The sequence below is a fragment of the Phascolarctos cinereus genome, unplaced genomic scaffold (assembly GCF_003287225.1).
Source record: "Phascolarctos cinereus isolate Bilbo 61053 unplaced genomic scaffold, phaCin_HiC Scaffold_7;HRSCAF=346, whole genome shotgun sequence".
In the NCBI taxonomy this organism is placed as follows: Eukaryota; Metazoa; Chordata; class Mammalia; order Diprotodontia; family Phascolarctidae; genus Phascolarctos; species Phascolarctos cinereus.
Genome location: NW_027556180.1, coordinates 53894283 through 53920227, shown reverse-complemented (window position 1 = coordinate 53920227; position 25945 = coordinate 53894283). Strand labels below are relative to the sequence as shown.

At 37.9% G+C, this 25945-nt stretch overlaps 1 protein-coding gene across 2 annotated transcripts in view; it reads left to right on the top strand.

The window, feature by feature from the left end:
* The window catches only part of PLS1 (plastin 1), a 149757-nt gene that overhangs the window by 92871 nt on the left and 30941 nt on the right, over positions 1-25945 (top strand). For both annotated transcript variants that reach the window (XM_020970958.2, XM_020970959.2), the window contains exons 3-8: positions 8260-8423; positions 12443-12572; positions 14430-14562; positions 18150-18231; positions 24628-24793; positions 24875-25017. In XM_020970958.2, the coding sequence (XP_020826617.1) occupies positions 8260-8423; positions 12443-12572; positions 14430-14562; positions 18150-18231; positions 24628-24793; positions 24875-25017 (818 nt within the window). The remainder of the gene's footprint in view (positions 1-8259; positions 8424-12442; positions 12573-14429; positions 14563-18149; positions 18232-24627; positions 24794-24874; positions 25018-25945) is intronic.

Here is a 25945-nt window from a genome sequence, read left to right as displayed (position 1 = left end):
GAGTGGCGATGGCCCACTTAGACAAGGATCCACTGTATAACATATATAATAAGTAGTTATACAAAGTTTGCACGCAGACCTCCAGCAAAAGAGAATCTTAGAGATAACTCATTTTCCCTTAAATTGTTGGACAGTGCTTCTGGTTCTGCCCTTTGGGGTCCAGCAGAATAGGTTTAATCCTTCTTCCAAGTGACAGCTCTGCAAAATTCTTAAAGACAATTACCACGTCTCTCCTTACCTTGCTCCCCCTTCTCCACCCATTTACCAAATGTTCTCTTTTCTAGGATAAACATCCCTGCTTTCTTCAGCCAGTCCTCATATAGCATGATCTTGAGATCCTTTACCTTTGACCACTGTCTTCTCCTAGACCCTCCCCAGCTTAGCAATATCCTTCCTAAAACTGGCACAGAGAATAATGATAATAAAAATAATAACTAGCATTTGTATAGTGCCTTAGAGTTTACAATGCACTTTGTGTATATTATCTCATTTAATCCTCACAATGACCCTGTGAGTTGGGTGGTGTTATTATTATATTCCCATTTTACAAGTGAGGAAACTGAGACTTGCCCCAGAGTGGCTCAGTGGATAGAGTTCTGGGTCTGGAGTCAGGAAGACTCCTCTTCCTGAGTTCAAATCCAGCCTCAGATACTAACTTTGTGACCTTGGGGCAAGTCACTCAACCCTGTTTTCCTTAGTTTCTTCATCTGTAAGATAGTCAGAAGGAAGTGACCAACCACTCCAGAATCTTTGCAGAGAAAACCCCAAAAGTGGGCACAAAGAATCAGACAGGACTGAAAAATGACTCAACAAGAAGAGGCACAATTTGAACTCGTCTTCCTTACTCCAAGCTCAACATTATTCATTCTGCCACCTAGCAGCCTCTGCACCCAGAAAACTAACTCCATCCCTGGGCTTCTCACCCATGGAAAGTACTTTCTGTCCCTGCAGCCTTTCCTTCTGATTGATTGGTTCCTCCTCCATTTTAGGGTGGAGCCTCAAGCCAGCTTCGTCTTTATTCTTGTTCGGATTGCCCTTTCCCCGACTGTCCCAGGTCTTTCTCTGTAATGCTCCCCCTCCTCCCCTCTTATGTACCTTCACCCTTCTCACCCTTTTCAGCCCCCGTTAGAATGAAAGCTCTTAGAGAGCAGGTGCTGTCTTTATTTTTCCTCACATCTGTATTTCCAGGGCTTGTCACAGTGCCTGGGCATAGTAAGCTCTTAGTAAGTTCATGTTGACCTGCCCTGCCCTGCTTGCCTCAGAGACTGAACACAATTGTGGTCTGACCAGGTCAGAGTGCAGTACCACCTCCCAGTGATATGGGCAGTGCCAGGCACTATTCCTCTCTTGATGCAGCCTAAGACTGCTTTGGCAATTTAGCCATAGCATCAACTTGTTGACTCTTTGAGCTTTTTTTTTTTTACTGAAACCAGTGTCTTCTTATTAGTGAATTTGTTCTTTTGAATGCAAATGTAAGAATTTGCATTTATCCTTATCAAATTTCATTATACCTCAGTGTTCTAGCTTGTCTGGATTTTTTTTTTTGAATCCTGTTTCCATAATCAAATGTGTTAACTATCCCTTCCAGCTTTGTGTCACCTGCAAATTCAATGTATATAAAGGCTATGTCAATATCCTTTGGAGGCAGGAGGTGGAATATGTGATGTTCATAGTAGCAGGCAAATGGCAAGGTGCCTCTGCTGGGATACTGAGTACCCTGCTTTACTGAGAGAGGATTGCATGGTCTTGGGCCAGCTAGATGTAGCTGATTTTTAACTCACTTGTCAGAATAATTCAAAGCCAAATTGTAGCACTAAAACTGAGTGGATTAATACCCCCAGGGGATGGAGAGGAGAACAAAGGAAGGGGGCTTGGTCTCAATAAGTCCAGAGGAGAAGGTCTCTAGGGGCAGCTAGTTAGATAGTGTATAGAGAAGACAGAGAGCCAGGCCTGGAGTTGGGAAGACTCTTCTTCCCAAGTTCAAATCTGACCTCAGACACTTACCAAGTATGACCCTGGGCAAACCACTTCATCCTGTTTGCCTCAGTTTCCTCATGTGTAAAATGAGCTAGAGAAGGAAATGGTAAAGCACTTCAGCATCTTTGCCAGGAAAACCCCAAATGGGGTCATGAAGAATAAGACATGACTGAGCAAGAAGATCTCTATTTTTGAAGGAGAAAAGAGGGCCAGTGGCAGGGCAGAGGGCCTGATATCTGCATTGGGTAGACTCTGTGGGTCATCCTGATGGGTGGGAGTTTTCAAAGATCAGTGACAGTGGCTCAGTAATCACACTCACCGCTTCTTTCAGTACCCAAAGATATTGCTTGTGTGGGCCTGGTGACTTGAACTCATTGAAGGCAGCTAGGGGTTCTCATACTATCTCTCTACTTATCTTGAGTATCAACTTACAATTGGACATTTTTGTTTTATCCTTTTTTTAGTACAAATATCACTCTTGTTGGGAGAGAAAGCAGAAGCAAAATAAACAGGCACGTCTGTCCTCCATCGCGTATCATCATACCATAGATTCTTCCAGAACCATAGTATAGTCATGGGCTCTGCCTACCACATCTCAGTGATGCCCATAAGGCCAAATTTGATTCTTTTCATTAAGATCTTGAGTTTACTTTACTCATTGCCCATACTTTATGCATTTGTGTAGTGGCATCTAAGCTATGCTTTTTATTGCTGGCTCCTTTCTTAGATTTTTATCTCCTGTAAATTTTAGAGTATGTCTACTGCTGTTCTTAATATTGTAGCTACTGGCTATGACATCCATCATGGTGGATGTATGCAGGCAATCTTTGTCCCTTGGCAAGGAGTCACCAGTAACATTATCTCTTCTTCACTTATCTCTTATTGGTTGAGCTCCTACTTGATAACTACCTTGAATTTATATAATCATTCTTTGGAGGGCAAATAGCTTCTGGATGGTCTCCCTAACTCTAGTATCTCCCCACTCCAGTCCATCCTCCACCCAGCTATCAAAGTGGTCTTCCTAAATAACAAGTCTAACCTTGTCACACTATGCCCCATTTGAGAAATTCCAATGGCTGCTAATTCCCTCCAGGATCAAATATAAAATGTTTGGATTATAAAGCTTTCCATTGTTCTTACACCTTATATCCACTTCCATCCCATATATTCCATGATCCCTGATGTGGGTCTGTTTGCTATTCCTTGCACATAATGCTCCACCTCCAGATTCCAAGAATTTTCACTGGCTTATCCCTTGTGCCTGGTACTCCCTTTTTTCCTCTCTCCCTTCTCATCATTCTAGTTTTCCTGCCTTTCTTCAAGTCTCAGCTAAAATCCCACCTTCTACCAGAAGTCTTTTCCTATCTTCCTTTTTGCTAACTCTTTCCTCTTTTGATTATTGCCTCTTTCTGATTATATTATTATTATATCTACTAATCTCTTGATCTTGTTTACATATTGTCTCCACCTCAGGCTGTGAGCTCCTTGGGAGCAAGGACTGGATTTTTTTTTTTTTGCCTTTCTTTGTATCCCCAGCGTTTAGCACAGTGCTAGGCACATATGAGGCACTTAGAAAATGTTGGTTGACTGCCTGACTTTTTTCTCAGAGAGTTTAACTTCCAGCTCTTTGGAAAGAGCCTCATATTCTTGCTTAGCTCAGAATACTCAGTGGTCCTTCTGTTTTCCTTTTGTTACCTTCTTCCACCCTTCAGTCTCTTCATAGAAGTCAGAATTCCCTTCAGCCTCTTCACATCCTTTTCCTTCTGTGCTTTGACATTGAAACCCTTTCTTCCTTCTTAAGGAACCCTTCATTCTTCTTGATAATCTGTAGAGATACATTACCCCAGACCCCTTGCTTTTTCTTCTACATAGGAAGACACCTTAACAGTTTAAGGATAGACTGCAGTCATTTGGCCATAATGGATAAACAAATGTAAATCCATCCCTACACAACTCATTGCTCTCAGTTCTGCCACAGCAGAACTAATCTAACCCCCTTCCATAGGTCAGCCATCCAAATACTGAGAGACAGCTAATATGGCTACCGTAAATCTTCTGTTCCCTGGGCTAAACATCCCCAGCTTCTTCAATTGATCACCATATACTATTTGAACAGTATTTTGAAGAGTGGGTAGGATTTTAAGAGATAGAAATGCAGTGGGAGGGCATAGAGAACAATAGAAGAAAAAGCCAAAGGGGAGAAAATTCAGGAGTTGTTGGGTTTGGGGAGAAAAAAGGGCAGGTGGGGATAATAGTGAATAATCCAATCTGGCTCTAGCATAAAGTATGTGAAAAGGAACAGTATGTGGTACAACTGAAAAGACAGGCTGGGGTGAAACTATGGTAAGCCTTGAATGCCAGTTTGATTAGACTTTATTCTCTGAGCAGTGAAGGTTGTTTTTGTTTTGTTTTGTTTTAATGAGAGAAGTGAGTTATGATCAGAGTTGGCCCAAGTGTGCAGGATGGACTGGAGAAGGGAAGAAGCCAGTTAGGAGGCTATTACAGTAGTAAGAATCCAAGAAGTAAGGAGGAGACACAAGAACTAAGTAAGGGTGGTGGCAATAGGAACTGAAAAGAGAGGATGGGGACAGCTAGGTGGTGCAGTGGATAGAATACCAGCCCTGAAGTCAGGAGGACCTGAGTTCAAATCTGGCTTTAGACCAAACACTTGACACTTACTAGCTGTGTGACCCTGGGCAAGTCACTTAACCCCAATTGCCTAAAGATAAAAAAAAAGAAAAGAAAAGAGAGGATGGGTGCAAAAGATAGGGCCTTTATGTCCAGGTGACTTATTGGATATTAGAGGAAAGAAAGAGGGCAGAGTTGAGGATGACTTAGAAGTTTTTCAACCTGAGTCACTTAGAAAATGTGACTCATTAGTAGACCTAAAGAATTCCAGAGGAGAATGTGGTTTATAAGTGAAGATGATGAATTTAGTTTTGGACAGAATGAGTCTGAGACCTCAGGGGCCACCCAAATGGAGATTTTCAGTAAGCAGTTTGAAAACAAAGGCCAGAGATACAGATTTGAGGGTCATCTATATAGAGGAGACATTTGAAGTCATGGGAGTTAATGGGATCTCTAAGATATAATGTAGAGAGAAGAAGAGAGCTGAGAATAGAAACACGGTCTTGAAGAACACACACACACACACACACACACACACACACACACACACACACACACCATTGTTGTTGTTGTTTGTCCTTCCTTCTCAAAGAGGACCATGAAATCAGGAAGGTGATGCCATGACTTACAAGTGAACTGGATTTAAGTGAGGGAGAGCTATGCAAAGCCACCAGCTTCACTTTCTCCTCTGGAGCCATCTGGGCCCAGTGGCAAGATATAGATCAGGATGACTGGAGATGGCCCTGGAAGCAGTGGGAAACCTTGGCCTTTTTAAGCTAAGGTCTTTCTCAGGTCTCAGTTTGTCTGAGGCAACACCCATTCAGTGATTAAGGCTAGATAAGAAATGAGGCAAAAAATGGCCTCTTTTTCCTAGTCAAGAAAAATAAATCAATCTGGGAGGGGAACACCCTTAAGGTTTCTGGCCAAAACAGAAACAATTGCTATTTATACTCATTCTGAGCCATCAGACCCCAAACAATGACCAAGTGAGGCTTGGTCTGGGACCTATGGTTGACCACTCAATGAGAGCCGGAATGATTTGGTTTTAAGCCATGGTCCTTAAAAAAGAATTCTAGCTTTTAAACCTCAAAATATCTTGTGAGGTTTCAGCAATCAAAATTCATATTTCTTTGGGCAGAGCACTGTATGGTATGGGAAGAGGAAGAAGAGCCAGAGAAGGAATTTAAATGATCTAAAACCTGAGGTTTCATGGAAATGTTTGCTTTTTGCTCACATGCAATAAACAAAAATGATTTATATATACATATATGTGTATATATACATATACACACACTTATACACACCTGTATATCCCCTTTTGCTCCCTAGACCTCAGAATATAATTTGCATTGTGGTTGAGTTAATATTACTGAGAGAATCTCAATTCCAGTATTTTTTGCTTTGGGCTATTATGTATAATTTTGTAATTAAACTATTACACTATTACAACAAACTTTTACACCAAAATGGTATAATGGTTTTTCACAGTATTATTGTTAATAATACTTTTTTATAGAGCATTGTGCTAAGTGTTCATGTATATCATTTCCTGAAGACTTAGCTTTTCAAGACAAAAACTGGACAGTCATCAAAAGTCTCCTCTTATCATAAGTAATGAAGAGGAAAAATTTTAAAATACAGTTTCTGGTTTGATACTATTAAAGAGAACATCCTGTTAATTTTATAGGAGCAATTTGTTAATTTTATTTTTTTTAAATGTTAGAGAGTTCTCAATGTAAGGAATGAATTAGCATTCTTTTCACTGTATTTAGCAATTGAATGCTTATCTTTATGAGTCATGTATGTGTAATCTTGGCATATTTATTTGATGATATTTTGAATAAATAATTCATTGTAGGAACAATGTCTGACAGCAAAATGACTTGTTCAGTGTTACAAAAATGTGAATACTACCAGTGTGTGTATTTACTGATGTGATAATTTACAGAGCTTTAAAGAGAAAGAATTTTTTTTGTCCAACAAAGCCACACCTTCTGTTTTAAACCATACTTCTTTGTAGCCACATAGGGTAGTGCAATGCCTTGCACATAGTGGGGGCTCAATAAATGTTGGCTGGAATAAAACTGAATTCCATTGTATGCTGTATTTGGAATGATGATTAATGATCTTGTCTCAGTGAAAGCTGAATTCATAAAGTGGTATTACGATGCTAAAGGAGACAATATCACAATGGACTTGTTAGGTAGTTCAGTCACAGCCATGATTGTTTGCTGGTGCATTATAGGTTATGAGTCAAGTTATATGTTCCCACATATGCCAATTGCAAAAGGGAAGAAAGGGGGAAGAGAATAAGCATTTATATAACACCTGCTATGTGCCAGACACTTTGCTAAATGTTTTCCAAATATGATCTCATTTGATCCTCACAACCTTGCAATGTAGGTGGTGTTATTATCCTCATTTTACAGTATAGGAAACTAAGGCAAACAGTGCCTCAAACAGTGACTTGCCCCAGGACAGACACTAGTAAGCAACTGAGGAAGGATTTGAACTCAGGTCTTCCTGACTCCAGGTCCAGGATGCTATCCACTGTGCCACCTAGCTGCCTTGCTGTGGAAAAGTTACATTTTTAGGGGCAGCTAGATGGTGCAGTGCATAGAGCACTGGCCCTGAAGTTAGGAGGACCTGAGTTCAAATCCAGCCTCAGACCAAACACTTGACACATACTAGCTGTGTGACCCTGGGCAAGTCACTTAACCCCAAATGCCTAAAAAGTTAAAAAAAAGTTACATTTTTAAAAAAAATATATTATTACTGATGCAGGTCACGATGAAAACACCTATTGTCTACAGTAGCAGTATCTTCTGGTTAAATGTGTATGTGGGGTAACAAAGTTGCTCTCTCTGGTGACTCTGTCACTAACAAAACACTCAGAGGCATAATACTGTGCAGAGACTTTCTTATGTCAATAAATGACAACCTATCCCTAGGAAACCCCAAGGAGGGGCCCTTGATTGGCACAGTAAATAAAGCCCAGCCCCTCTCACACCCAGGAAGTAGATAGGGTTAGCTCCTTCTGTTAATCTCTCTTTCCTTCCTTTTACTGTGCTCTAGTAGCTATTTCAGGAAATTCAGACTCCTGGTATAGGATTGTTCTGTTCTTCATACTCCTAATCTCACTGATTCAAACAGGATTGAATTTATACAAGTGCACCATAACACTGTTATGATGCACTAAGTAACTAATGAATGAAATAGAAATATGCAGGAAAGGGACCCTGTGCAAGTGTGACTAATGTATGCAGCCTTTTCCTCTTGGGATCCCAGGCCATCACAATTGTCGGTTACCAGAAGGGATGGTTAAGATCAGAATTGGCCCAAATGGCTGTCACTTTCCCCTACTTCCTGACGTTATTTCAGCCACCTGAACTATTTCCACCCACGGTTATTTGAAACTTCATCCCATGCTAAACCCATTTTCCAGTTCTCAATTCTCACTTAGGCTGAGTACTTAAAAGGCAGGGTGTCCCAAAAGTCTTAGGGCAGTTTTAAACAAGACTTTTGGGACACTGTATATGTTTGGTAGCTATAAGTATGTAACATAAGTGCAATTAATTATTTTTATGAAATGGTACATGTGTGAACAAAAGCTGTAAATGATTGAGATCTAATGGCTGACATTTTCCTTTATAGATATTGACAACAGTGGCTATGTTAGTGACTATGAGCTTCAGGACCTCTTTAAGGAAGCCAGGCTTCCCCTTCCTGGCTACAAGGTGCGAGAGATTGTGGAGAAGATTCTAGCAGTGGCTGACCACAACAAAGATGGCAAAATAAACTTTGAAGAGTTTGTATCAGTAAGTAATAGGAGCTTCTCCTAGGGACTGAGGAGTTTGCTTTGAGCAGTTTCATGGGATGTAACATGCTTGTCATTGATAAATCACATGGCAGAATGTAGACTTTCCCAGGAGATATCACTGACAAGTATTGTGCATGCAATCTATATTCCCAGAAAAGGTGGGTCTGTGGGATGCTGGAAGGTATTCTGGACCTGGAAGTCTGGAAAAGATCTGGGTTTAAATCCCACCTGATATTTGCTAGCTATGTGACCTTGGGCAAATCACTTAAAACCTCTGAGGCTCAGCTTCCCTATCTCTGGGATAGAGAGTGACCCTAACTATTGCTTACTCCTTAGGGCTGTTACAAGGATTAAATGAGATGCAAGTCAAGCCTGAAAGTACTATTTAAATCTCGGTCAGTCGATTATCAAATATTTATTAAGCAGCTGGGTAGTACAGTGGATAGAGCACTGAACCTGGAGTCAGGCAGACCTGGGTTCAAATTTGACCTTAGACACATGCTGGTTTTGTGGCTTTGGGCAAGTCATTTAACCTCTGTTTTCTTTAGTTTCCTCAACTGTAAAATGGGGATAATAGTAGCAATTCTCTTCCAGGGTTAATAAGAAAATTCGATGAAATATTTGTCGAACACTTAGGATAGTGCCTAGCACATAGCAAGTGCTTAATAAATGCTTGTTTCCTTCCTCCCTCCTTTCCCTCCTTCCTTCTCTCCTTCCTTCATTTCTTTCTTCTTTCCTTCCTTCCTTCTCTCCTTCCTTCCTTCCTTCCTTTTCTCTCTCTTCCCTTTTTTCTTTCCCTCCTTCCTTCTCTCTTTCCTTCCTTCCTTGTGTCTCTCTTCCCTTTTTTCTTTCCCCCTTTCTTCTCTCCTTCCTTCATTTCTTTCTTCTTTCCTTCCTTCCTTCCTCCCTCCTTTCCTTTCTTCTCTCCTTCCTTCCTCTTCTCCCTCCTTCTTTCCTTCCTTCCTTTTCTCACCCCTCTATGCCAGTCACTGTGTTATGTACACTAAAGATACAGAGACAAAAGTGAAATAGTTGCTGACTTCAAGAGCCATAATTCCATTGGGTGAGACAACATGTATTCATACACAGGTACATACAAAATAGATCCCCAAGGATTTTTTCAGGAGAAAGGTACCAGCAGCTGGAGAATTAGGAGAAACTTTGAAGTGATTCTCATATTTTGCTATCTCAGGACTTCACACTCAAAATTTATTAAGAACACCCCCACCTCCTTTGCACAAAGAGATTTTGTTTATGTAGAATACAGCATATACACACCAATTTATTCACCACATTAGAAATTAAATTTTAGTTCTATTATGAAATAGGTTTTGCCCTTGCACACCCCCTGAAAGGGTCCCAGTGACCCCTAGGATTCCCTAGATGACATTTTGATAATTACTGATATAGAAAATGACACTTGACCTGAGTGTTGAAGGAAACTAGGAATTCTAAGAGAAAGATGGGAAGAGGTAGTATATGCCAGGCATGGTAGACAAGTAGTACAAAGACATAGAGATGGGAAATCTGGTACCATCTATATGAGGAAGAGTTAAAAATCCAGTTTAACTGTATTTTATATGAAAGAAAGTAATGTATAACAAAGTGGTGAAGCAGGTTGGGGCTAGGCTGTGAAGGGCTTTAAATGCCAAATAGAGGAGTCTCTATTTGTGTCTAGGGGTAATAGTGAGCCACTGGAGTTTGTTGAGAAGAGTGACACAGTCAGATGTAAAAGCATAAAGAAAATCACTTTGTCATTTGAGTGAAGAATGACCTAGAGGAGAACGGGGTGAACTTTCTTGTTTTACAAGGACGATTTAAACTCCTTGAATGCAAGAACTGGTTTTTGCCTTTGTATCAATGGTGATCAGCACAGTGACTTGCACATAGACATTTAATAAGTGTTTAATTAAATAGAATTTTCTATTCTACATCTTCATTTTTTGAGATGAAGACAGTGAGGCTCACTGAGATTAAATGACTTGCCCAAGGTCACAAAGCCAGTAGGTGGCCAGGTGGCAGAGATTTTATTTGAATCTATGTCTTCTGATCCCAGATCCAGTGCTCATTTTCAATATAACAAGCCGTAGGCAAATGGTTTTGACTTTGATTCTTGGCACAATTTTACAGTGTATCATTAAAAGACTGGTTTAGAAAGGGAAGTGGTAATCATTAAGAGCCAGCATGACTTCTGTAAGAAGAGGTCATGCCTACTAATTTCATTTCTTTTTTTGACAGGTTTACCAACAGTTCTAAATCAAGGGAATGCTGCATATGCAGTAACCTCAGATTTCAGCCAAATATTTGACAAAGTCTTCCTTGCTATCTTTGTGGACAAAATGGAGAAATGTGGGATAGGTGATACTAAAGTGAGATTCATTTAGAAATGGTTAAATGACAAGACCCAAAGAGACTAGTCATTAATGGATTGTCAGATTGGAGGACAGTCTCTAAGCAGAGTATTCAAGGACCTGTGCTTAGTGTTCAGTTGTTTAATTTTTTTTAGTCAGTAACTCGAATGAAGACATAAATATCATGTTTATTAAATATACTGACACAAAGTTGAGAGAGTTAGCCAATGTGTTTGCATCAGATACTTCTTATAAGAGACTGACATCCAATATATTTAGAGAATTAACACAAATACATAAGACCAATAGTTATTCTCTAATGGATAAGTAGTTAGAAGATATGTATAAACTGTTTTCTTTTCTTTTTCTTTTTTTTAACAAACATTTCAAAAGAATTGTAAACTACTAACAGCCACATAAAAAAAATATTTCTCCAGATCACTAACAAAAAAAGAAATGCAAATCAAAACAACTACTACGAGATTTCACTTTATAGCCAGCAAATTGGTAAAGACGACAAAAGATGGAAAAAGTTTATATTGGAGGGGCTGCAGGAAGATAGGAACATTAGTATTTGGCTGGTGGAACTTTGTATTAAATTGATTCAACCATTCTGCAAAGCCATTTGGAATTAGGCTAAAAAATAATTGGAAAATATGAAGAAAAATGTCCGTATTCTTTGATGGAAAGGTCCCACTGCTATGCTTGTACTTAAGCAGGCTAAAGACCAAAATATTCATAGCAACAGTTTTTCGTAGTGGTAGCAAAGAATTGGAAACAAAGTAGATGCTAATCAAGTAGAGAATGACTAGACAAGCTGGTGTATTTGAGTATCATGGAATGTTATTATAATATAAGAAATAAATTGGGAAAATTCAGATAAGCATGGTAAGAGTTGTGTGAACTGATACAGTGTGAAGTAAGAACTGAACAATCAATATAAAGTCTATAATATAAAAACCAAAATTGAACAATATCTAATGATAAAGATCAAGCTTAGCTCTGAACGATATTTGAAATATATGGCACCTCCTTCCTCTTCGTTATAGAGTTGGGGGAATATTGCATGTGCTTCTAGATACAGTTGACATATTATGTAGTTTTGCAAGACTGCTCTTTTTCTTTTAAAGTCTTTGTTACAAGGGATGGCTTGTTGGGTAAAGTACGCAGAGTCATTCATAAATGAATGTGATACTCAAAAGTGAAGGTATCCATAAAAATAATTTTTTAAAAAGTATATTGCCTTTCCTAAACTTCTGTTTGTGACAAAATATTTTAGTGCTTGCTTGGAAACCTGTGTCACTGAATTGTTATTTTTTGGCAAGACATTAAGCTACATCCCCCCCCCCGCGCCACTTAATTGTATTCTTTTTCCCAATTACACGTAGGTAGTTTTCAACAATCAGTTTTATAAGATTTTCAGTTCCAATTTTTTTCTCCCTCCCTCCCTCTCCTCTCTCCTTCCCAAGATGGCAAGCAACCTGATATAGTAAGCTACGTTTTTAAGATGTGTGTTCCATACTTATATTTCCTTCCTTGAATCAATATTTGATGGACTGTCACGTGACTTTCTACTTTAAAGAATCAAGTCAAGTTACTCTTGTTTTCTGCAGAAAATTTTCTCATGATTCACTCTCAATGAAACTTCTTTTATGACCTATTCTAGTTAATGCAGGAGTTAAAAAGCAAAGACATCAGCAAAACATTCAGAAAAATCATCAACAAGAGAGAAGGAATTACTGCCATCGGAGGAACCTCCGCCATCTCCAGTGAGGGGACACAACATTCTTATGCAGGTAAAAACTAGGGGGTGATCATCCAAGAAGCTGCGCCAGTAGCAATGCATTGACTGTGTACCTTGTAATAATTAGAGCTATGTACAGTAATGAATGGAGGCCTGGTCTGCCTGTCTAGTTAACGAACTTTTCTTTCAGGCCTATTCAGAGAAAGGTAGAAAGGATAAAGCTAAGCACTTTTCAGGTGCAGCTGGAGGCTGCATGACAAATGACAAAACGGCTATGAGGAGAATATTGTCTGTCTCACAGAATTAGCTTTTTCAGTCCCCTCCTATAGCAAATCCATGGGCACATCAGCCCATCAGATAAGTCGATTTAAAACCCTGTGCAACCTGTCTCTAAAGGATCAAAGAGCTTACAACTATATGTAAGTATATATGTATATATATATATATATGTATATATGTATATGTGTGTATATACATACATACATACATGTATGTATATATATATGTATGTGTGTGTGTGTATATATATATGTATATAGCCAAGTTATTTCCCCCACCCCAAGGATAATATCCATACTGGGCTTCTTTTGATGAGGGGTAATATCCCATTTTTTTTTCCAGCTATCTGCTCAGTATGTGCTCTAAAAATGTAATTAACTCCAGACACTAGAATTAGAGGAAAACCAGTCATCCTATAGTATAGATCCAGTGCTGGGGTCTGTTGCTAAATGATTTACATATTGGTAGTACTCAAAAGCTCCTGAATTTCCTGTTTTCATTAGTACATAGCTCACAAGATAACCCAGCAACATTTTTTTTTCCCTGAATAAAAAATCTGGGGTCTAAATCTAAAATAGAAGCAAAATTTGGTTTACAACGTGCAGAAAGCCTGAGCAGGTAATTCTGAGTATTGATAGCAGTATGGTAGTTTAGAGCTGTATTATTTTCTATATACTCTGAATTCTAAAACTGTAACATTCTGGCTAATAATTATTAAAAATGATCCTTTATGGGGCAGCTAGGTAGTGCAATGGATAGAGCTCTGGCCTTGGAGGCAGGAGGACCTGAGTTCAAATCCAGACTCAGACCCTTGACACTTACTAGCTGTATGACTGTGGACAAGTCACTTAACTCCAATTGCCTCACCAAAAAACGAAAAACAAACAAACAAGAAAATGATTCTTTATTTGATGATTTATTTCTCTTTGACCTCACAATTGCAGATCTTTGAATTTTATTTATAAATCATGGAGTTTATTGATGGCTACAGATAAGGTTTTTTGATCTCTTGATTTTTTGGTGGAGGATACAGGTTTGCTCTCTAAATTTCTTCTTTTTTGCAATTATGTAAACCATTTCCATTTTTGTCATTTTGTACAAAAAGACTCAAATAAAAGAAAAAAATGAAAGAAAGAAAATAAAAATAGCATGCTTCAGTCTGTATGCAAACAATATCAATTCTTTCTCTGGAGGTGGATAGCATGCTTCATCATTAGTCCTTTGGGATTGTCTTTGATCATTGTTGAAATCCTACTTCTAATTCTTTGTCAAATGTCACATATTAGGAAAAGTAGTAACCCTGCCTAAATTAAATTAATTTAAATTATTCTCATTAAAGAAATGTGCCTTACTTTCCCCTAGAATATGGAAGTATTCATAGAGACTCTTCAAAGCTTTAGTACATTTTTAAACAGGTGTGAAAATGTTGAAATATGTTTCTCTGTTGTTCGTGGTCATCCTTTGTTACTGTGGTTCTGGATGCGTGACTTTATCATTCATGTTGGGAATTCTAGGGCAAAAACTCCCTTCATGGCTGCATATCAGCAACTCATCCATAGCTCATGGTGGAAGAGGGTTACATGAGCAGGTGACTTCTGAATAACTATGCTTGTAACTTACTGTTTTCCAGAGGAAGAAAAAGTGGCTTTTGTTAACTGGATAAACAAAGCCCTGGAGAATGACCCTGACTGCAAGCATCTAATCCCTATGGATCCCACGGATAACAGTCTTTTTAAATCACTTGCAGATGGCATCCTTCTTTGGTAAGTTGAACGTGGTTGGGTTTAAGGGCATTAGTGTGTGAATATTTATTTAGCAAAACTCTTAAGATGAGGTCAAATGTTTATGGGTTTTAAATCTCTCTTGAATTACAAGTTTTTTTATTGTTATTTATTCTAACCTTTTGATTTCATCAGTATGGGCAACTTTTGTAATAGCTAATATTTTTATAGTGCTTAAAGGTTTACAAAGCACTTTACAAATATTGTCTCATTTTAGCCTTACAAATTCCCTGGGAGGTAGGTGCTGTTATCCTCATTTTACAGATGAGGAACCTGAGGGAGACAGAGGTTAAATGACTTGCCCAGGGTCACACAACTAGTAAATATCTGAGGTTAAATTTGAACTCAGGTCTTCTGGATCTTAATTCCTGTGCACAGTGTATTTCACCACCTGCTAATTCAGATCTGTAGCTTATAGTGCTAGAAAAAAGGTGTTATAGTGTGGTAGAGCGAGAGCTATACTTGGAGTCAGGAAGACCTAGGTTCAGATTGCACTTCTGACATAACTGGCTGTGTAACCCCGTACACCTTGCTTAACTTCTCTTGGCCTCAGTTTTCTCATCTGTAAAATGGAGAGTTTGGACTTGGCTTCTGAGGTTGTTTGTTGCTCTAAAAGTATGATCCTATGAAAACTGCATGGAACACTGTGGCATTAAACGTCTTGCCCAGGGTTTCATAGCCAGTATGGGTCAGAGGTGAGACTTGAACCCAGGTCTTCCTGACTTTAAGAGGATGGTTCTTTATCATAACTAGGTAGCATAGTGCATGATGGAGTGTTGGACTTAGAGTCAAGAAGACCTGAATTCAAATCCTACTTCAGATACTCACCAGCTACGTGACCCAGGGAAAGTCACTAACCAGGTCTCTGCCTCCATTTTCTCATCTGTGAAATGGGGATGTTGTGAGGATCAAATGAGATAATAATTGTAAATAATTGTAAAATAATTGTAAAGTGCTTTGGAACCTTAAAGTGCCATATAAAGGCTACCTGCCATAATAATATATGCAATGTATAACAACATATGATTGTAATGATATATCAGTAACATTTGTATAGTACTTACTATGTGCCTAGCACTGTACTAAGTACTTTACAATTATTATCTCATTTGACCCCCGCAGCAACCCTAGGAGGTAGGTGCTATTATTATCTCCACTTTGAAAAATGTGGAAACTGAGGAAACAGAAGTTAACTTGCCCGGTAAGTGTTTGAGTCCAGTTCTGAACTTGTCTTCCTGACTCTAGGCCCAGGGCTCTATCCACTGTGCCACCTAGCTGCCTAATAATGAATAATAATATGATAATATAATAAGGTAATTGTGTATAATAATATTCTACAACACTGTTGAAGAATTTTTCTTGAAAATTATAAGTTAGCAAATGAATTATCTAAAATAATCACATGGATAGAAACCTCTTGGTTTGCTAATTAAGTACATTTTGTTGTTCAGTCGGTTTTTGGTTGTGTCTGACTCTTTGTGACCCCTTTGGAGTTTTCTTGGAAAAGATACTAGAGTGGTTTGCCAATTCTTTCTCCAGATCATTTTACAGATGAGGAAACTGAGGCAAACAGTGAAGCGACTTGCCCAGGGTCACACAGCTAGTAAGTGTCCTAGGTTGGATTTGAACTCAGGGAGATGAGTCTTCCTGACTCCAGGCCACACACTCTATCCATTGCACCACCTAGCGGCCCAACTGAGTACTTTAGTTTCCAGCAAGTTAATTTGTTCCTTTATTTTTAATGCTGCTCTTTTCACATATTTCCAAAGCAATGCTGTCAATGATGTCAGTGTTCTCCAGGTGTTCTGAAAAACTTCAAGTGGAGGGTTTTTTATTAGGAGAATGAATATCAAGACTTCATCTTCCTGTCTACTGGGGATAGGGTCTTCTGGAACCCTCATGGAATTCATTCCTTTTGATGCCAAAGTGAAGGTGACAACTGTCTTTATCAACCCGGCAGCTCACAAAGGAAAAACTAGAAATCTTTGTGAAAAGAATCCTGGCCCAATTTTACACTTATCTGCCAGAGATGTGACTGTAGGCAGGGCAGATTATAAAAGACAAGCCAAGAGGCTGCTAGAAAGAACAGAAAATTAAAAATTGATGGGAAATTAAGGACATAGTCTTGTGGTCCTGCAATGATTTTATAGTCCTTTCCCTTTCTTTTTTCCTGCCACAAGAAGGATTTTTAACTACTATGATTACTTAAGTATTTAAAAAATCTCGTTTCCTGAGTGATAGGTATTTTTTTCACCAATCCAGAGCAAATACTTCTATGTCATTATATTTCATTATAGATCCTTTCATGAATCATTGTGAGCATGTGTCTCACACATACATACACACACACACACACACACACACACGTTAAACATTTACGATACCCCTAGATACAGACATACATATGTATGTGTATATATATATATATATATACATATAAATGTGTGTATATATGTATATATTATGTACATGTACGTATGCATATATGTGTGTACGCATGTATCTAGAGGTGTACAGGTAAATTTTTTGACAGCTTTCTAGAAGAAAACATTATCCACACAACGCACTTTTAAGTTTAACTTCATTATTAATGTTTTTCCCATCACTTTCTTAAGCCTAAAAATCAATAAAACAATGAATCAAGTCCTGATTTGTAGCGTTTTCCAATTTCTGAGGTAGATATGGTAACACAGAACATTTAGCAAACAGATTTTGTGAATTTTACTCCCATGGAAATTACTTCTTGTCAATATATGCTACTGTTAATTTTTGAAATAAAAGCTAAACTCTCACGAGGAGAATGTAGGGCTTTGTTCACACAGACTAAAAGTAAATAACAGTAACTAGCTTTTATAAAGTACTTTAAGGTTTGCAGGGCAGCTATGTGGTGCATTGGGTCTGGAGTTAGGAAGACCCGAGTTCAAATTTGACACTTACTAGCTGTGTGACCCTGGGCAAGTCACTTAACCCTCTTTGCCTCAGTTTTCTCATCTGTAAAATGAGCTGGAGAAGGAAATCGCAAACCACTCTGGTATCTTTGCTGAGAAAACCCCAAATGGGGTCACAAAGAGTCAAACACAACTGAAACAATTGAACCAAAACAATTAAGGTTTGCAAAGCACTTTACAAATTTTATCTCATTTGATTCTCACAACAAGCCTGGGAGGCCTTGGCAGGTAGGTGCTTTTATGATTCCCATTCTACAGATGAAGAAACAGAAGCAGATAGAGGTTAAGTGACTTGCCCAAAGTCACACAGATAGTAATTAACTGAGGCTAGGTTTCAACTCAGGTCTTCTGGACTGTAGTTTCAGTACTCTATAGACTGTGCTACCTAGCTGTCTCTAAAATGCTAAAACTATTGTTGAAGTGAAGAATAAAATTTTCTTTAGGTGGAAAACATGTTGGATTTAGCTTTTGACTTCCTTTACGATGAAGAAATTCTTAAAAGGAGCTCATTAGTATGTCTGTCTTAAAGGTTGTTTAGAAGAATTAAATATAAACATTTGTGGCAGTAAATGAAGCAATTGAAGCAATAATTTTTGTTTACTCTCTCCTCCATCCTTTTAGCAAAATGATCAACTTATCTGAACCAGATACAATTGATGAAAGAGCCATTAATAAGAAGAAACTCACACCTTTCACTATTTCTGTAAGTAGTCAGACTTTTCCAGTGAAGTAGACCTTTTCTATTGGATAGCAATAGACTATATGAGTTTCTTTGTATCATGGTTTCATGACATGTGAAGCATATATATCTATATATCTGTATGTGTATATATCTACACACACACACACACACACACACACACACACACACACACACACACAGTGTCCCAAAAGTCTTAGTGCAGTTTCAAATTATTAAAATCCTTTAACTTCTGTCTACCTTAGTTTCCCCATCTGTAAAATAGAGATAATAGAGATTGTTGTTGTGAGGATCAAATGAGATATTTGTAAAGTGCTTAGCACAGCCTGGAACATAAGCGGCACTTAATAAATCTCTTCCTTCTTCCTTCCTTACTTTCTTCCTTCTTTCCATTCTTCCTTCCATCCTTTCCTCTTTCCTTCTTTTCCATTTCCTTCCATCTTTTGTGCCATTTCCTCCCTTCCCTCCTTCCTTCCCTCCTTCCTTCCCTCCTTCCTTCCCTCCTTCCTTCCTTCCTTCCTTCCTTCCTCCTCCTTCCTTCCTTCCTTCCTTCCTTCCTTCCTTCCTTCCTTCCTTCCTTCCTTCTTTCCTTCCAGCTCATCTCAGCAGAATTGATTCAGGAAACTGGAATAGAAGGGAATAGGGAGAATTGCATGTGGGATGGATGTTTACTGGAGAAATGGTGTCCAGGTACCTGAAGTTTTAATTCCTCCCTGAGAAGTCAATTCTAGGAATTGAAACATGGCCTTGGGGAAACATTGAAACTCTTTAAGATTCATAAGAAGCAGTTGACTTTCTAACGTTCCTAGGGTAGGAAAAAAATGACTATAAAATGATATCAATATAAACCAACAGAGGCCCTTTCTCAATTTACTGTAGTTTGACCTTTGTGGAAGCACATGAAAGCTTTTTCATTAGTTCAATAGAAATATTAAGAAATAAATATTTCTCCAGTCTAAAATATTTTCCAGGCTTGCTAGAAGGAAAGAAAGTTTATTAGTACTTAAGTAAACTTCTCAGGAAACAGTGCCCTCCACTAATATCCTTTTCTCCCTTCCTCTTAAGCCTTTCTTTTAGGAAAGCTTAGGAAAGTCCAAGAACAAAAGCTAAGGCCCAGAAAATGGATTAGGGGTGGGAACCAGGCCTAGGGAAAGAAGTACTTCATGTCTAATTAAGATGATTGCTTTCTCCCTTCTCCTAAAGTGATTAGGCCTACTGAGGAGATCTCTTGGTGATTTCAGGTTACTGGTGACTAACGGGAGGGAGTGGAAAGTCCTTGATGGGAGTGGTCAGAGGGTTTGAGTAGTTTTAGGATTTTCCAAGATTAAGTGACTATTGTTCTGGACTGATGAAGCAAAATATTAACTTTTGCCTTACCCTAAATCTTGTAACTGTTTTCTAATATGGCAAAATTTTCTCTATTTAAAAATCCTATAAATGTTAACTCAAAATATATTATAGGGAGAGACATATCTCAGATCACGAGAGGACTGTGCCAGGTTGGACATTTCTCTAAGCAGAATAGTTTTTTAACTGAAATTTGGGGGGGAGGGAAGAAAAAAAAACCTCTAACTTTTATATATATATAAAAAGCTAAACCCTTCAAGCCATATCTTGTTAGCATTTTCTGCATTCAGTTCTGATTATCTAGATTACTAATCAATACCAAATGGCAACTGAAAGAAGGCCCCATCTGCATACAGATGATTCATGTAAATATAGGACATTCTGTCTTTGGAAAAGATTTTCAGTATACAGTTTGATTTCAGCATTTCCTGGGGATAATTGAGGAAAACAGTCATGAGTCAGCTCAAGTCCAGGTTTTTCAAATTTAATATCTTTATTTCCTTATCACCTCCCCCAGACTGAAGTTTTTGTTCTTCACTTTCCTTTTTGTCATCATTGAAATATAAGCCATGATATTAGAAGCCCCAATGAGGGGAAAAGCAAAAGGCATGAGCAAAGATATGTTAAATCAATGTTATTCTTTGCAGGTAGATTTCAGTATGTAACTTTATGGCATTCTTAAAGCAGATTTTTTTTTCTTTTGGAGATAGCTACTTTAAAGAGGAAAAAAAAAGAGGATAGCATACTTTAAAGAGAAAAAAAGAGTTATTCCATATTTTTCTGGGATGAAAAAATTAATTGTTATTTTCAGAAAATACATGGGCATCTTAATAACTCTAAATAGCCCTTTAAGGTTACAAAGAGCTTTATATTTGATCCTCACAGCAACTGTGTGGGGTAAGTAGTACAGATTTTCATTCTTAAAATGAGCAGATAAAGAGATTAAAGCTTATAGAAGCCAATAATTTCTTCAAGTCCATGGATCTAATAAGTAATAAAGGCAAGGCTAAAAACTAGGTTTTTTGATGGTTTGAGATCATCTCTACATTCTGATCCACCAGGATTTTGTTGCTGATTGAAAAAGTCTATACTTCGGTATATGAGGGGCGAACATATGGATTTGTATTTTCCTTAAAGTTAGGATGCGATAATAGGAACGAATTCCATGCAGTTTGCATGTAAGAGATAATAATATGATAGCAAATTAGGCATTTGTCCTGGTGATTTCTACACCAAAAATTTTACTAGCAGCTATTTTCTTATATCCATTTTCATGAAGCAACCCCCAGTTCAGGCCTTCATCACTTCTTTCCTAAACTGTGTAATAGCCTCCTAGCTTTCCCTCCTCCCCTTCCCTTCTCACCTTTTCTCTTCTCTTCTCTCTCTGCTCTTCTCACCTCTTCTCTTTTCCTCTCCTTTCTCCAATCCAATCTTTCACACAGTTGCCAAATAATCTTACAAGGCACGAGCAATAATAGCTTGCATTATGTTGAGCTTTAAGGTTTGTAAAGTGATTTATGCATATTATCATATTTAACCCTCACAACAACAGTGTGAGACAGGTGCTATTATTTTTGCCATTTTACAGATGAGGAAACTGAAACTGAGAGAGGTTAAATGACTTTCTCAGGGTTACACAGCTAATTAGTGTCTGAGGCAGGATTTGAATTCACTTGTAACTCCAAGTCCAGTGACCTAGTTGCTTATGACCATGTCAATCTGCTACCTTTGTGGAAAAACACAAACTCCTCAGCCTATCATCCAGAATGGCTCCATGTTGACTTTCCAGAATTATTCACATTGCTATTTTCCATGTACTCTTTATTCTAGCCAAACCGGCCTCACTAAAATTGACATGCTTTCTCCTCCAGGTAGAATGTGAACTCCTTAAAGGCAGGGGATGTTTTTTTTTTATCTTTGTGTGTTATCTTGCATGTAATAGACTTAACAAAAGTTCTCTGGTGATGCTATTGTATGGCTACTGTATAGGACATCACCTCTCTCTACTGAGCTTTCCCTTATCTCTGCCCCTAGATTCTCTCTACTGGGTGTCTCTCCTGATGATCTATCATCCACTAGGCGGAAGCTCTTTGGAGCCATCTGGTCTTCCTCACATTAAACTTCTCTGAAGTGTAGTAACTAGACAGTCTCCTCCTGATAAGGGCAAGCCATTGCTCTTTTAGTTCATAGTTGGGGCTATTAGCTACCACACATTTTTAGGCTGCCAGTAGTAATTAGAAGAATGTCCCAGAATAAGGTTCTCCATTCTTTTGATTGTTTTTCTCCTAGTAGACTTATAACTGTTGGTCCCTGACAACTATATGACTTGGAGATAAGAAAGTCTTTTTAATTCTGATTATATCCCTGATTATGAGCCTGTGTCCCCAAAACCCATTTCACGGGCTTTCCCCTCCTTCCTCCTTTCTGGAAAAAATCCACAAAAGTTTTGTGGAGCCTGGGTCACCTAGTCTTGCCCCTCATCTCCCTCAAGATCCTTAAATGAAGCTAAGAATTAAAGCAAAAGGTGGTTATTGCCCTCCATCTCACTGAGCCCTCTCCCATTTATATTCTTTCTTTTGTTATTCAGATCTGCCAACACAAAACCATTGTTTTTTGTGCCATTTTGAGACCAACACAAAAGTTTGCTTATCTCTACACTGGATTAAGTTTAATTGATCCATATCGGAGGTTCTTAATCTGGGGTCTATGAACTTGTTTTTAAACATATTTTGATACCTGTGTTTTTTTAAAATACTTTTACTTTTCATTAAATATTTCCTGATTACATTGAAAAAAAATTTTAACTTTCATCTTTAAAAAATTTGAGTGCCAAATTCTTTCCTTCCAGGACTTTACCTACCACTTGAGAAGGCAAGTGATAGGTATTGATTATACATGTGAAGTCATGCAAAACATATTTTCATATTAGCCATGTTGTGAAAGAAAAAAACACACATAAACAAGAAAAATAAAGAAAATGCTTCAATTGTACTCAGAATTCATTAATTCCTTCTCTGGAGGTGCAGAGCAGTTTTCCATCAAGGGTCTTTTGGAATTGTCTTGGATCATGGCCTTGATCAGAGTAGCTAAGTCTTTTACCGTTAATCACTGTTATGATGTTGCTGTTACTATGAACAATGTTTTCCTGGTTCTGCTCAATTTACTTTGCATCACTTCATAGGAAGTCTTCTATTCTTCTCATAATTTCTTATAGCACAATAGTATTCCATCACAATCATACACCACAACTTGTTCAACCATTCCTCAATTGATAGACATGTCTTTGATTTTCAATTCTTTGCCACTACAAAAAGAGCTGGTATCAATATGTTTGTACAAATAGGTTCTTTCCCCTTTTCTCTGATCTCTTTGGGGTAGAGACTTAGTAGTGGTATTACTGTTTTAAAGCCCTTTCAATGTCATTCTAAATTGTTCTCCAAAATGGTTGGACCACTTCACAACTCCGCCAAGAATGCATTAGTGTCCCTATTTTTCCAAACCTCCTCCAGCATCTATCATTTTCCTTTTCTGTCATATTAGCCAAACTAATAGTTGTGAAGTGGTATCTTAGAGTTATTTTAATTTGCCTTCCTCTAATCAGTAGTGATTTAGAACATTTTTTCATCTGGCTATTGATAGCTTTGGCTTGTTGTTCTGAAACTGCTTGTTCATATCTTTCGACCACTTATCAACTGGAGAATGGCTCTCATTTTTACAAATTTGGCTCAGTTTCCTATATATATGAGCAATGAGGAGTTTGTCAGAGAAATTTGCTGTAAAATCCCCCCCCCCCGCTTTCTGCTTTCCTTCTAATCATGTTTTCATTGGTTTTGTTTATACAAAAACTTAATTTCATGTAACCAAAATCATCTATTTTACTTCCTGTCATCCTTTCTATCTCCTGTTTGGTCATAAACTCTTCCCTTATCCATAGATCTGACAGGTACATTTTTCCATGCTCTCCTAATTTCCTTATAACATTACCCTTTATGTCTAAATCATTTATCCATTTTGACCTTATTTTGGTATATGGTGTGAGATGTTGGTCAATGCTTAGTTTTGCCAAACTGCTTTACAGTTTTTCTGGCAACTTTGTCAAATTCTTGCCCCATCAGCTTGGACCTTTGGGTTTATCAAATACCACATTACTGTGGTCATTTACTACTGTGTCTTGTGTACCTAATCCATTCCACTGATCCGCCACTCTGTTTCTTAGCCAGTACCAGATTGTTTTGATGATTACTGATTTGTAACATAGTTTAGAATCTGATACTACTAGGCCATCTTTCTTCATATTTTTTCCCCACTGATTCCTTTGATATTTTTGACATTTTGCTATTCCAGATGAATTTTGTTATTTATTTCTAGCTTTGTAAAATAATTCTTTGGTAATTCAATTGGTAGATACCCCTTTTTCAACATAGCTGGTTTCTTTTGAAATACCACATATTTTATTTTGTGCACTTAAACACATTGTTCTGAAAAGAAATCCATAGGCTTCACCAGACTACCAAAGGAGTTTGGGACTTAAAAAAAGTCAAGAATTCCTGATTCATTGTCTAAAGGATTATTTAAGTTTTATTGTTATTTAAACTTAATTGCCTTATCATTTTTCTTAATTCTAAATAGTAGAGATTTGGTGATATTGAATTTTGGTTAATTGTGAAATACATACCTCCACTAAAATTTTGCTATGGTGTGGCGGTGACCCTGATTTTCAAAGGCTGGGGCAGTAGAGCCTATGTTCCTGCAAGTTTTACCAACCTGGAGAGGTTTTGAATTTGGTATCATTAATAGACTGAATGTTTTCTGTCCAGCTAAGTTTAGAGAGACTCATTCCTAAGGTGACTGCTGAACAATTTACTAAGTTCTAAATGGGTTTGCAGCATGTATTATCGGATAGAGTATCCACACCAGTGAAAACATAGATCATTGAAGTGAAATATAAAAGATATTTGATACTTCTGTAACATATTCTTTTTATTAATTTTTAAAAATGTGTAGAAAGACTTTTGAAGGAACTGACTGGTAATATTTCTCTTTTAAAATTAGGAAAACTTAAATCTTGCATTGAATTCAGCATCAGCCATCGGCTGTACTGTAGTCAATATTGGAGCCCAAGATCTGAAGGAAGGAAAACCTCACTTGGTTTTGGGACTTCTATGGCAGATCATTAAAGTTGGTCTTTTTGCTGATATTGAGATTTCCAGGAATGAAGGTAAAAAAAAGATATTATTTTCCCTTAAAGCATACTTTTGGCCCTAAAATAGCAATAAGTTATCATTTTTTCCCTTTTTAGCCCTGATTGCCTTACTAAATGAGCGAGAAGAACTAGAAGAACTCATGAAACTTTCTCCAGAAGAACTCTTGCTCCGATGGGTGAACTTTCATCTGACTAATGCAGGATGGCAAAAAATCAGCAACTTCAGTCAGGATATTAAGGTTTGCCTTTTTCTTCAAATATCTTATTTCACAAATTGACATTATAAAGGGCAGCAAAAAGAAAACGAGGGGCCCTTGTGTTATATTTATGCTGGGCCTAACTCGGAACCTCTTTTAGAAGACTCAGGATAAAGTCAGCTCCCCATGTTTCTTCTCTCTGCTTATCTAAATCGTCTTTGTTGTTCTACACACAGCTCAAATCCCATCTCCTCTGGAGAGCTTTCCTTGATCATCCCAGCTGGAGATGTGCTTTGAAATACTATAGCAATTTATCGTTTGTACATCTCATGTCATTTAAAGTTCATGTGTAATCCCACATGGGGTCAGTAGTTTCATCTTTCTATACAAAGATGGCAACCATTTTCCTGCAGGAAACTATTTTGGCTTTCAGATAAGAAAATACATTGCAAGTTTTATCTAACATAAAGGATCTCACCTAATTCAGAATGACTCCAATGTTACTTTAAGATTCGTTGGCTGAGGTTTGTATGTGCTTGAAGATAAAAGATATGATTTTCCCCTGATTTGAGTCTGAGTCTAGGATTCCATCCTTCACAGGTTGTCTTAAATAGTCATCCTGATGCACTCATCTGTTTATTCCATTCCTTTACTCAAAAAACCTCCAGGACCTTTCCAGTCAATGTCTTCTGAATGAAGTATAAACTCCTACTCTTCAAAATGAAGACCCTCCATAACCTTGACTCAATTTACCCTTTCCACCTTTTTCTCATTCCCTTAACATCCCAGGCCTCTCTCCATCTACAATTCTCATTCTATCTCTCTCATTTCTCACTGCCTTTGATCAAACTATTTTCTTCTGTGTCTCAGGTGAATTTTACCCCCCTGCCTCCTTTTAGTACTCTCACCCCCTTTAAGGCCCAAATTAGGTGCTCTAGAGTCAATGAAGATTTTCATGACAAGTTTCCTT